At 53.0% G+C, this 13,337-nt stretch overlaps 1 protein-coding gene across 2 annotated transcripts in view; it reads left to right on the top strand.

Moving 5' to 3' along the window:
* RNF220 (ring finger protein 220) overlaps positions 1-13,337 on the top strand; it is a 211,095-nt gene that overhangs the window by 177,977 nt on the left and 19,781 nt on the right. For both annotated transcript variants that reach the window (XM_087820390.1, XM_087820391.1), the window contains exons 4-5: positions 5,807-5,852; positions 9,260-9,361. In XM_087820390.1, the coding sequence (XP_087676516.1) occupies positions 5,807-5,852; positions 9,260-9,361 (148 nt within the window). The remainder of the gene's footprint in view (positions 1-5,806; positions 5,853-9,259; positions 9,362-13,337) is intronic.

A 13,337-nucleotide genomic window follows, 5' to 3' on the forward strand; every position in this document is an offset into this window, starting at 1 on the left:
CATAGAACTACCCTGAAGACTGTGCTAATGAGGATAATAATCCTGTTAAACACTCACTATGTGCTACAGCATATAGTGGTATTACATTGCACTAACTTATTTAATCTTCACAACAACTCTCTGAGGTAGGTAATAATTATTAACTCCATTTTACAGATGAGGAAACTGAGGTACAGAGGGGTTAAGTGACTTCTCTAAGGTTGCACAGCTAATAAAGTGGTAAAGATAAGAATTATACTCAAGCAGTCTGACTCCAGTGCCCATGCTCCTAACCCCAACCACACACACACGCACACACACGCACACTCACACACACACGCGCGCACACACACGCACACACACGCACGCACACGCACACACACACGCACACACACGCGCACATGCACCCGCACAGATGCGCACAGACGTGCGCCCTAGGACCAGCCTGGAAGAGGCAGAGCGAAAGAAGCACCCTTCCTTCTGCGGGTGAGTTCCAGACCTTGCCCGTTCAGAAGGGTTTCTGGGTAACTTGCTCCCAGCGGGGGACTCCCCCTCAACAGGAGCAGAGAATAGAGGCAGAGATGGAGGGACCTGCGTGTACCCCTACGGGTCTGGAGAATGGGGGTCCAAGCTTTCTTTCTGCCTCTCACAGCCTTGTCCCCACGGCCTCAGCCCTGCACTGCCCGGGACCCGACTTCTGCCCACAGCCTTCCTTGCCCACCCCCGCCCGTGACGCTGCGCCTGTCCCCCCTCCCGCACACCCCCTCGCAGCGCCCCCGACTCCCGCGCCCGTTTCCCCACCCAGAACCCCCACATCTGTGCCACGCCTCACGTCTGCGGGCTGCCTCCCCGCCTCTGTGCCCCTCACGTCCGGGTCCGGCCCAGCACCCCTAACCCCGGGCACGCCCCCGCCCCCATCCGGTGTCTGACAGCCGGACAGCGGGATCTGCACAGCAAGTGAAATTCCCGTCGGATCGATAAAGCCGAAGCGCCGGCGGCGACGGGTCGATGGTTTTATCTGTCTCGGCCGCGCGCTGACAGCCGGCGGCGGCAAAGGCGTTCAAGGGCAGCCGCGCCCGCCCGCCCGCCCGCGCCCCGCGCCCGCCGCCGCCCTCGTGATTTATCTGGATTTTTAATTGGAAAAAATTTGCGAATTAATTGATTTCAGGAACTTGCCAATTAACATTGTAATTGGGTGCGTGATAAATTCCCCAGGAGCGTGTCGGCTCCCTGCGGGCTAGCCGGGGAGGGCCCCAGCCTTGGCGGCCCTCGCCCCGCCCCTGCCCCGCGCGCGGGAGGCGGGAGCCGAGCAGAGGAGGCCGGAGACGGACGGGCACCTGGCTCTCCCCGCCTCTCTCCCCGCCCTCAGCTCCCCGAGCTGGGGGTGGCCTTCTACCAGCCATTTCACAGAGAGGGAAACTGAGTCCTGTAGGAGAGAGCCCGAATGGGGGCATTTCCCCATGCTTGGCACAAGGCTGGAGGCTTCCTCCCCAGAACTTCCCTCTCTGCTCCGTGATCCCTTCTGCTCTCTGCTCCCCCCCTCCTCTCCCCTTCTCTCCAGCTGTTCCCTTTCCGCTTACCCTGCCGTTGCCTCCTCTGCCCTCCCTGCCCTCCCTCAGCCCACTTCTGCCTCACCCAGGAGGGACTGTCCCTCCATCCACATGGTTGCTCCCCAAGGAGCCCTTCAGGGTGGGCCTGGTGGTGTACCTTCAATCTCCCTCTGTCCCCCCACCCCAAGCAGGCTGCTTTTTCAGATACCCCCCAGGCTCACACAGAAAAGCAGAGAGAGACCTTCCAGCTCCCAAACTAGGGCTGGCTGCTTCTCACGGACACAGGTGGAAACGTATGTACACGATGTACAGGCACATGCACACATCCCCACTCCAACACCCGCAGATGTGCTCACGCACCGAGAGAACCACTTGCCACAGGCACACGGACACATAGACCCCCACAGGAAGAAGAGTCAGAACTCCTGTTGACAGACTCACACTTTTCAGAGCACTTTCACGTTCGAGATCCAGGGCTATTCCCCTCACCCCATCCTCTCTCTTTCCCCTCTCAGTCCTGCACAGGGTCCCCTTGGACCCCAGGACTCGGCTAGTCAGAACACGGAGGGCAAAGTTAGACTGAGGACGATGGTGGAGGACCTGCGACGCTGCAGGGCTGTCCTAGAGGTGATGGGGAATTGGAACATTGCTGAGCCGCAAGGAGGGAGCTGAGCTGTAGGAGAATCGCTCTGCGGCCAGTGTGGGGCATGAGTTGGAGGGAGAAGCAGGGAGGCCAGGGAGGAGGCCGGGCTGGTCCGGGGACAGGTGATGAGGCTGAGCTAGCACAGTGGCAGTGGCAGCGGGAAGAGGGAATGACAAGAGGCTGGTGGAGAAAGAAGCAAGAGGACTTAGCTGATGACTTGCTGGGTACATAGGAGGAAGAGTTTTTTGACTTGGGTGACAGGAAGGGTAATTATGGCAGAGAAGCAAGTATCTGAGGGAAGGAGACAATGGACAGGGCTCTGGACATGCTAAGATGTGATGGGGTGGAGCCTGGGTGTGTACCGATAAACAGGTAGGAACAGAGATGGAAGCTGAAGATTGAAGGGCAGGTGGGCAGAAGGGTTGCCCCAGACTTCTCTGTGAACCTCAGACAGGAGTTTCCACCCAGAGGAAAAGGCTTTGGACATGGAGAGATTGCACGAAGCTGAACGTGAGGCTTGACTTGGCCGCGTCTGAGCTCAGGCACCTTTTCTGAGAGGCTTCCAAACCCGCTTCAAGTTCTGGCCTCTAGACTGAGAGGCTGGCTCTCTGGTCAGCGCTTTAAAAGGGCTGGAAGGAGCCAGAGGGAGGCTGGGCGACTGTGGAGGAGAGGCGGGGTGTAGAGATGGCAGTGCCCCCACCCCCACTTAAGCCTTATTTAAGGCCGGCCTCGGTGTTTGGTTGGGTAATGAACTAGATAAACAATTCCCCAAATAGATTAAAACGAAGTGTAACTTACAGAGGCGGCTGGTGATGGTGGTTTATTCCCGGGCAGCGCACCATTTCTTTATTTCCAAGGATAATTCAGTGTAAATCACCTTAATTAAAAGTGTCAGCCCAGCCCATGAATATTGTACTTAGGAACGCGTTTCCTGGGTCCCAGTTATAATTTAAAACCCATGGATCACTAGGCAGCGAGTGACTGAGCAAGGGAGGAAATTGTTGGGGGCGGGCTGTGGAAACAGGGAGGTACAGTAGGCAGAGCTGAGCGGATAGGCTGGGCAGGAGGCGGGCTGCCTGCAGCTCTGGGGCTTAGACCTTTCCTCTCCAAGGCTGGTTCTTCGCCAGACTCCTGCCTCTGGGGGACCATGCCCATTTGGAGGTGATCAGGCAGTCAGAGGAAAGGTAGGGCAGGGATGCAGGCTCGGAGAGAGGGAAGAAGTCTGGGGTAGGACCATTCCAAACGAGGGAAAGGAAAAGGAATTCCCAGGAAAAGGTCCAGGGAGACTGGACATTCTGTGTCCCCATTTCTATTTATCAACAGAGTAAACTAAAGCCCAGAGTCAGCAGGACCCTCCCCAAAGCACAGAGAGAAAAAGATCTCAGAGCTCTGCCCTCCATCCTAGCCCCTGAGCATCATTAGGGAGGCAGGATGGGCCATGGAAAAGCGGCTCTTTGGACTCCATCAGACATTAGCTCAAATCCAGACTATGAGCAGAGAGGTGTCACTTAACCTCTGTTAGTCAACTTTGTAAAATTTCTGTGAAGATTAAGATAACATATATGAAGTACCTAGCCCATGCCTGCTGCATGTGGTGGGTACACAGTAATTGTTCATTCTTTCCTTTTCTGTTCCAACCTGATCCTGCTCAGATAATACTCAGACCTCAGTCCAGGGGTCCGGTGAGAACAATGTCATACAGTGGATGCCTCATTTCTGTATCTGAAGGCCAGGCACAGCGCCTGGCTTGTTGACTGAGGGGATGAAAGAGTGAAGGAATGATGAAAGTCATGAACTCACAAGCTACTTGCTCCTCAAGAGCCCCCCAGTTTCTTCTCCGGATCCCCAGTACCTAGATCAGGGCCGGTCATGGAGCAGGAATACAAGGACTGTTTATGAACAAAGTGCAACTGAATGGAACCTGGTCTGTCTGTCCTTCCCGGTCTGCGATGCCCCCGCTGTGATAAGACAGGCAGACAGCTCTGTTTCTGCACTCATACCTTAGCCTTACCCTGCTGCCAAGCTTAGGGACCCCTGCACTGTGACATATGTGTCTGTGGGGGGGGGGTGTCCATGTGTCTGCCTTCGTCAGTTCATGCGGGTGCCTCTGTCTAAGCATTTATGTGGATGTGGGTTGGGGAGCAGCCCTTCACCCAGGTAGGGTGGCTGTTGTGAATGTGTCTTTATGGACATGTCTCTGGGAATAGGACTCTGTGCCTGTGCATCCATTTGCTTGTCTGAGCCGTTGGGTATGACCACATGTATCTGCGTGACTATTTGCAGCATGATAGACGGTGGATGTTTGTGTATCTGCCTTTATACCAGGGTTTCTCAATCTCGGCACTATTGGCATTTGGGGCTGGATAATTCTTTATTGTGAGGGGCTACCCAGTACACTGTAGGATGGTTAATATCCTCTACCCACTAAATGCCAATAGCAAACTCCCCGCCCCAGGTTGTAACAATCAAAAATGTCCCCAGACATTGCCAAATGTCCCCTGGGGGCAAAATGACCCTGGGTGAGAACGACGCCTTTTCTGCACCTGCCTATCCCTTTGCCTATGTGTTGGGTGTGTCTGTGTCTTATCCTGAGGGTGCTCCCTGTGTGTACGCCCAGCGAGTCCGCGTCTGCCCCATGTGCTCTGCCTTGGGGGGGTGTCTGTGTGTCCGTGCTTTATGGCTCTCTGTGGGTGTGCTTGACGTGGACAGCTTGTGCCTGTGTCTGTGCAGGGACCCGATGCGAACGGGCTGTGTCTGCCTCCGTGCACGTATCACCCAGCACCTCTGTGTGCGTGTATCTGTGTGTGTGAGGTTGAGCGAGTGCACGTGCGTGAATGTGTGAGCACAGATGTGGTGAGCATAGTGGGGGCAGCGGGGGGGAGGGACAGGAACAGGGATATTAATGTTTCTGAAGTGGATCTGATTTGATACGTCTTGTTCCATTGTCAGCATCTGTTTAGCGGGGATTTGTAATACTTTGTGGCTCTGGATCACTCATGCTTAGCAAGGGATGTGGTCTTGCATACCAATTTTGTTATTAAACACAGTCCTCGCCTCCCCCACAGCCCATCCATCACCTCCCACCCCCGCCCCCGTCTGCTCCGAGCCACCCACCATATTTCAGGGCCCAGCTCCCGCCCGCCTGCCGCGCCCGATGCCAGAGGGCCTAGGGCTGACAAATTGAATCAGGGGGAGATCATTCCTGGCCTAACGCAGTTTGCAGCGTGTTGGAGGGAGAATTGACAAGAACCATGTCAGCTCCATCACCCCAATCCCATAGGAGCTAAGAGCAGGCTGGGGACAGAGGGTGGAGGAAAGGGGGTACCCAGGACAGGCAGAATCCTCAGGGCTGATACCAGGAGTCAGGTAAAGCCTCTTTCCTCAGATCCACAGAGGTGCCCACCATGTCTAGCGTCTGCATCCCCTTCCCAGGAGCCAGCTCTAGCCCCTAGCCCCTGATGGACTCTGAGCTCGGCAGGGCCAGCGGGGGTTGACTGGACTGGGTGGAGCTTGGCCAAGCTGGGCTGGGCTAGGCTGGTTATGCCTTCTCCTTTTGGGGTCTTCTTGCTATTCTACTCTTGCATGCCCTGGGCAGCAAGTAGAATGGTCACCCTTTTCTCTTCTTTCTTGGCAGCAAGAATTCCCTTCTGAAGGATGCCATGGCTCCAGGCACTCCCAAGGTAGGTGGCCAATTGTGTATTTTCCTCCTGTCCATCCTAACCTAGGCCCACCCAGAACTGGTTCCTCTTGAGAATAAAAGGAGTTCTTCCTGAATCCCCAACTGTCTCTAGGGTTTCAGTGTTGGCCTGAGGCCTAGGGCTGCCCTGTGCGCTTGAGTGTATATGTGTGCAGTCTGAGTGTGAGCCAGAGTATGCTCTTCTGACTTCTTCCTCTTGCAGTCAGGATGGGGTCAAAGCCAAGAATGGCCTGGGGGTGTGGGGATCCAGACTCTAAGACTAGGGAGACTCAAAGGAGGAAGGTGAGCTGTAGCAAGGAAAGGAAAATATAGAAATGCAGGTCAAGATAGATAGCGCAGAGTCTTAGAGGCCAGACAGTGGAGTGTGTGTGTGTGTGTGTGTGTGTGTGTGTGTGTGTGCACGCTTTGTCCTGAGGGAAACAGGGAGCCACAGAGGATTCTGGACTCATGTGGGGAGACAGTCTTCCCCTCTGAACAGACACTATGGAAGAGAAGCTTGAAAGCATCAGGTGGAGAAAGGAAAAGTGAAGGGCAAGTAGCTGGCTCAAAGGGGGCCCCAGAGGCCTCAGCACAATGACATTATTTGTACCAAGAACTCTCATAGGTGGCCGCAGAGGCAGATGGTACTGCTTCCCCAAGGGGGATGATTTTGAGGGGGTGGGGACCTGGGGAGGAAGACTAAACTCGCGCTCAGTGAGTGTCCCCTTCCCCACCCCGCCGCATCCTGTCTCTTAAGTTCTCTCGTGACTCCGAAAGGCAGGAATCCTTAGCCCTTTTCATAGGGAGTGAGGAGTGAGTGTCCAAGATTTGGGGGTGGATGAAATCAGTCAGAGAGAGTGATGGAGAAATTAGAGCAAAGCCAAGAAGAGAGCCTGGGGATTCCTGCACTGGGGATCCAGAGAAGGTACAGGAGACAGGAAAGGGGTAGAGGAGGAACAGCCATGAGTCAGAAGGGGCGCGGGAGAGCGTGGTATCGCCGACTCCTAAGGGGAAAGGCATACATGTGGTAAGCAGTCAGAGAAGAGCTGGAGAAGACCGCTGTACTTAGAGGCCTTAAAGGCACTGGCGACCTCTGAGAGGGCAGTTTGGGAAAAAGGCTCCAGAGTGACAATATTACCTCCAGGGGTTGGCCCAATTCCCCTGCAGGCCTTTATAAAGGGTGGGAGTGGACTTTACACCTTCATTCAGGAAATCACTCAACACACAGCAAGCTGGTCCAGCCTGGGATCAGGTGCAGACCCTAGCCAAGGAAGCAAAGCCCTCCCAACCCTAAGAGAAAAGGCAGGGGTTGACAAGCAGCTGTGGATTATAGAGGTGGGGAGCCACACTCTCTGAGCCTGGCCCAGCTCGAAGCATTCTGCAGTCGTGGTTATAGGAGAAGGTAGGTCATGGACAAGCTGCTGGTTTGGCTACTACAACCACTGACACCTGAGCATGGCTGGCAGGGCTGAGAAGGGGACCCCAGTGAGGCTGGTGTGCTAAGGACAAACAGAAGCAATCCGTGTCCATACCTAGTTCCCCTGTTCACAGATGCACACACCCAGATGAGAGCACACAGCCAGGAAGGTGAAGCATGCAGATTCCTGCAACCACCCACACTTATTGATAACCAGACTCCGAGGCAAAGGCCACTGCTCAGCCACTTCCAAATACGTGCTTACACCCCCAAAGCTGTCCATTTCAGAGCCTGGCCTCTGCCTTGACTGAGGCTTTAGGGAAGCAGGTCATGGATGGAAGAGGCATGAGGTAGAAGCAGGAGACTGAGAAGACAGGGACAAGGAGGGAGGGAGGGAGGGAGGAGGAGGAGAGGGCGAGGGGGCCTTCGACAAGATTGATGGCCTCGTTGCCATTAAGAAAAAAATTAGCCGGTGGCGGCTATCATATTAAAGGGTGAAGAAGCCGTGAATTATTTTCTTAAAGATCTTATCGCTTACAATGATAATTTTACCTTCCAAAAGGCCACTTTTAATGAGGCGAAGAGCCAGGCAAAAAGTCATGATTTAATGCCGGGATTTTTTTTTCTCAAAACACATTTTACTGCTTTTTGGTCCATGTTTAAAAAGCGCCAGTGACCTTTTTTTTATTCCACTTGCCCCAGGTGTAATGCTGAGGCCTCTCAGGGCTTCTAACCTAGAGGGGAGGGAACACAAAGTGTGAGCTCTCTTATGGTGGGGGGCAGGGATACATTGTTTCCCCCTCTTCAGCATCCTCCTTGGGACCTAAGAAGGGGAAGGACATTGCCTGAAAGCCCACCCCTTTTCTGAGCTGGGGGCCTGGTCACCTGCTAGGTGACCACTGAGCTTGGGTGGGTGATGAAGGGGCTCCAAGTAGCAGGGAATCCCACTCCAGGCCCTTCCCAGTCTCCCTCCTGCAGTTCTTGGGGTGAGGCCGAGTCAGGGAGCCCTGCCAACCAGCAGCTGCCCCCTCCCTTCCCAGGGCCCTCGCCTGAGGATGTGCAGCATGGCCACCGCATGCGGGTCACATCCCACGGCTCAGTCGGAGATGAAGGATAAATGGCTGCTCCATCTTTCCCAAATTGCTTTCTTTGGGCTGTCACTGGCGATTTGGCATGGTTTTCTAGGCTGGGGAGGCCTCCTAGGGAATTGTATGCTTCTGGCTTAGAGCTGCACAGGCTGGAGAAGGTGGGGGGAGGAAGTATGGATTGCTTTCAGGCTTCCAGGCCCCCAGTTTGCAGCTGAACAGGCCTTGGCAAGAGCCAGCAAGAGCAGGCTGAACGTGCCATGTGGTATTTAGAATTGTGACGCTCGCACACAATTTAAAGCAGACAGTTTATTAATCTAAACTGCAGGCGTATGTAGAAGAGTCCGTGTAGGATTGACACGGGGGGATTAGTTTTGCTGGGGTTTTTGCTCGGGTCATTGTCACAGCGCAGGGATAAATGGACCCAGCGTACATCTCTAGCTGCACGCAAGAAACTCATACATACTATTTAATTTACTGTCTCCATAGCAGGGCTCCCACCAGCCTGTGTTAGGGGCAGGCAGTGTGTGGCCAGTATGTGGCTTTACCCCCAACCCTTCAGGGGGGGTTGCAGAGTCTCTGCTCACTAAGGGAGAACAGGGCATGTATTGTCCCTGCTCACTGGGAGTAGGCTGGGAGTGTGCCCCACTGGAGTAGGTATTAGCTAGGATCTAGATTTGGGCCCTCTCAGGGTGGGGTCTCTACCCACCCTGAGAATCGAGCCATCCTCTCCCATGACCACACTCCTGGGATCTGACCATATGCCTTCATAATCCCAAGTGGTCCCTCTATCCCTCCACCCTCCTTCTCTTTGCCTCTCTCCCAAAAGCTCCATAGGAGTAGAAACTCTAGAGGACTGACTATAGGTCTCATTCCACCTGAGGCCACATGTCCTTTTTCTTCTTCCAGTCCCACCTGTTGTCTGCTTCCATCAAGAGGGAAGGAGAGTCTCCGACAGCATCACCACACTCGTCTGCGACTGATGACCTGCACCACTCAGACAGATACCAGGTGAGGAGTTGGTGGAGTGGGCATGAGAAGTAAGTTCACCTGGCTGAGGGCTTAGAGGGCATGGCTGGTGGTAGGTCCTCCCTTCTCGGGGGGTAAGAGGTGAGACCTGAGCTGTTTTTGGTTCCCTCTGTTTCTAGTGCTCCTGACTAAACCCAGAAGGCAAAGGTGTCAGGGAATGTGCCTTAAATAGATAGATTTTAGAGAGAGAGAGCCAAGGTCACCAGAGCTCTGAAGCACCAAGCCCCTCTGAAGCACCCCATCCAACAGGAAGTATCCTATAGGGTTTGGTTTCATGAGGAATCCAGAGACATAGCACCAATCACCTGAAGACTTCACACTTCAAAACCATGATCTCCTGAGCAAATAATCCTGCCAAACCTTGATACCGCCCCCCCTGGGGGGGCCTGTGAGTGCCTTGGGAAAACGAAGGAAATAATCACACAATCCTAAAGCATCAGAGAAGGAGTGGGGCCTAAGGGTAATATCCTAGCTCTGTTTTGACCTTCTTTGTGATAGGAAGGAGAAAGAACTTCCCCCAGAAGCTTCTCCTTCTAAGACAGGGCCCTGGTCCAAGGAACATTTATCTAAATGGCAACAGGCCTTCTCCAGCAGCCCCAGTGTGAAAAGAGATAAACAGCCCTAACTCAGAGCCCTGATCTGATGCAGAAAGACAAGGCAGCGGGCACCCATAATCTGGGGTAGAGAACCAGTGTCACCACTGGAACACGTAAAACCTTTGTTGGAATTAGAGGTGTTCTCTCTGAACACCCTTTTCTTCCAGCTGACACAGCCTGGCATCAGGGCGCAGAGCTTGGAGAGTGGAGTGGCAAGGGTGGACTGGACACCAGCTTCCACTGGCATCTCCTCCACTGGATGCTGATGCCTTTGTATGGGACTCAAGCTGCACAGCTCAAAGTGCCAACCCCGAGGAGGGATCCCTGCTCTCATGAACCTGGGTTTGAGAAAGGCACCCAGTCCAGTGCCTGGGAGACATTACCCTCACCCAGACAACCCTGCTTTGAGATGGAGGAATTCTGGTCTGATATGGAGACAGGGCTCTGTTCCAGAGAGTTTCCCCCAAAGGTATAGACAGAATCCTGCCTTCAGGGACCCATCCTCTCAACTCCAGTCACCGCATTCAGCCTCGCCATCTAATGAACTCGTAAAAGAGCAGCCACCAGGCATAGGCATGGATGGCATGCTACGGCATGGCACCAAGGCCTTCTGTGATTTGGATTCAACCCGTATTCCCAGCTTTCATTCCTAATACTGCCCTATGGGCTATGCTTGCTGAATTAATGCTAACTAGTCCCTGGCTATGCCATTCCTTTCTTGCTGCTGTGTTATACACATGCTGTTTCTTCTAACAGGACTATTTTACCAGCCCATCCAATTTTTATTTATCCTTTAACAACCTGCCCAAATCCCATCCCCTCCAGGAAACCTTTCTCATGACCCCGATGTGTCCGTTATTACCCTTATCAAATCTTGTTGTGATCACACCCCTTTAGGTATGTTTTGGTTATCTACTGGTGTGTAACAAACCATCCCAAAACTTAGTGGCTTAAACACAATTTATTATACGTCATAATTCTGTTGGTTGACTAGGCCTTTCCTTACTCATGCAGCTCATTCAGCTGGAGGACTGGCTGGGCTGGAAAGTCCTAAATGGCCTCAGCATATATCTGGAAGATTGGGGGATCTTGGTTCCCTTCCCAAATGGTCTCTCTTTTTTCAGTAGGTTAGATCAGCTTCCTTACTTGGCATTCTCAGGGTAGTGTCACACCAAGAGGGCAAAGGAAAAAGCTGCAAGGTGTCTTGAGGCCCAGACTCTTGAATTCACACATCATTTGGCAAAGCGTCACAAAGCTAACCCATGATCAAGGGACGAAGAGATGTAGTTCTTGATAGGAGCAAGTACAAAGAATTGTGGCCACATTTAATCTATCACAATGAGCCTGATTCTTCCACTAGACTTGGAGTCCTTCCAAGGCAAGGACCTTGTCTTATCCTTCTTTACTCCCTTCCTTTACTCAAACATTTATCTGTACTCACTCATGCTCAGCCCAGTGTCCTTGCCTTCAAGGGGTTACATTTGCAAATAGATAATTATAGCCCAGTGTTGTAAGTGCTATGACATGGGTTTAAATAAGTTTCTAGGATTGCACAATGGACAGAGGAGAAAATCAGAGCAAGCTTCAGAGGAGATAATGACTGAACAGGGTTTCAGAGAACAAGTAGGAGTTCACTTTGGTGAACAAGGAATAAATGGGACTCCAGATCAAGGCAACGCTATGTGCAAAGGGCATAGCAGTGTAACCCAGTACGATGTATCTGGGGACCTGCTATCAGTTCAGTTTTGTTAGAATGTAAAACACAAGGAAAATTGGTAGGAGGTGAAGCTGCAAAGTATCCTCGGAACTAGCTGGGTATCCCATTCCCTTATCTTTACAGAATGCCTGGCGTGTAGCAGTTGTTCAATTATGTTAGATTTTTTTTTAAATCATCAAACTCAGCCTCAAAATCAGGGGGTGTTGGTTTCTTGTTTGGATTCCCGTTTATTTAGCCTCTGCTGAATAACCATTACTTAACCATTACTTCACTTTACCCTCATAGCAACTGTACAAGCTAGGATTCATTGCTCTCCAATTTATTGCTAAGGAAACAGGCCTAGAGAAAGGAAGTCACTTTTCTAAGAACACATATATTCTTAAGAGTAACAGAGTCAGGATTTGAACTTGAGTCTGTCTAGTCCTGAATTCTAGATTGTTACTCAGCCCTGCACTAGGCTCAGGGGCTTCCCTCTTATATTTCCTCCTCCCCTTCCCACTGTTATCTTCTGCATGCTAAACCCTGTTCTGGGTGACTAGTAGAGATGACCTCCCAAGAAGAAGAGACAGATATGTAAACAATCAAAATATATAAGATCAGAGGGAAGCCAAGGGATTATGAAAACTCAGAGGAGGCAACTAACCCAACCTTGAGAGAACGTGAAGTCTTCCCAGAGCCCTGCAGGATGAACAACAGTTAACCAAGCCACGGGTATGCATAATCTAGCCCGAGCACGGGGTGCTCCAAGAACTTTAGGTAGCTCTGCGAGGCTGAGTGTCAGGAGGACAAAGGCAGAGAGCAGGAGTGCTAGAGGAAGAGTCTGCGCAAGTAGAGGCAGAAAAGGCCTGTCTGCCGCCGTGCAGATCCTATCAGTAGAGAACCACTGAAGGCTTTAAAGTGGGGGAGACAGGTCAATTTTGAACAATACGAAGATAACACTGTGTGTAGGGTGGAGGAGGATTACAGGGATGGAGACTGGAGACCAGGCCAGATGGGAGACAGCTACAAACTTAGAAAGATCCTAAGATTATGAACTACAGCAGTAACATCCAAGATAGGCATACCCCCTGAAGGCAGACTCGGGGATGACCTGCCTACTGCCCTTGTGACTCCCACGTGGCCCCAGCCCCGAACGGTCAGCATACTGAAAACAACTGTGCATGGGCTATAATGAAAGCAGGGATCAAGTACTCTTAAGGAGAGGAAAAGAGATCCTCCGGGTAGGCCCGGAGGACTGAGTAGGAGATACACAGAGGGGGACGTACGTTTCTTCGTTTTTAAGAGAACTTTAAAGGTGGACTCTGAGGCCCAGAGGAGGACTGAGCGTGAAGAGGGAAGGGGGCTCACACATGCTCACGCTCCGGGTGCGAGCACACCCGCGGACGGGGCACCCCCTCAGGAGCCGCAGCCCGGGAGTGAGGCGCCTGCCGGAGGGACGCCGAGTCCCACGGCCACCCCGTGGGCGTGCGGCGCCTGTGGGCGCCCAGGTGGCGTCGGGCAGACAGCAGAGACGCTGGGAACCCTCTCATTGCGGGCTGCGGACCGGCAGGGGTGGGGTGGAGCAGCTGGGACCGCGGCGGGACCGCCCCAGGGCGATCGGAGTTCCGACGCCTCCCGGGCAGAGAGCAGCCCGGCTGCCCCAGGC

Source organism: Miniopterus natalensis, chromosome 9 (genome assembly GCF_054644295.1).
Source record: "Miniopterus natalensis isolate mMinNat1 chromosome 9, mMinNat1.hap1, whole genome shotgun sequence".
Classification (NCBI taxonomy): domain Eukaryota; kingdom Metazoa; phylum Chordata; class Mammalia; order Chiroptera; family Miniopteridae; genus Miniopterus; species Miniopterus natalensis.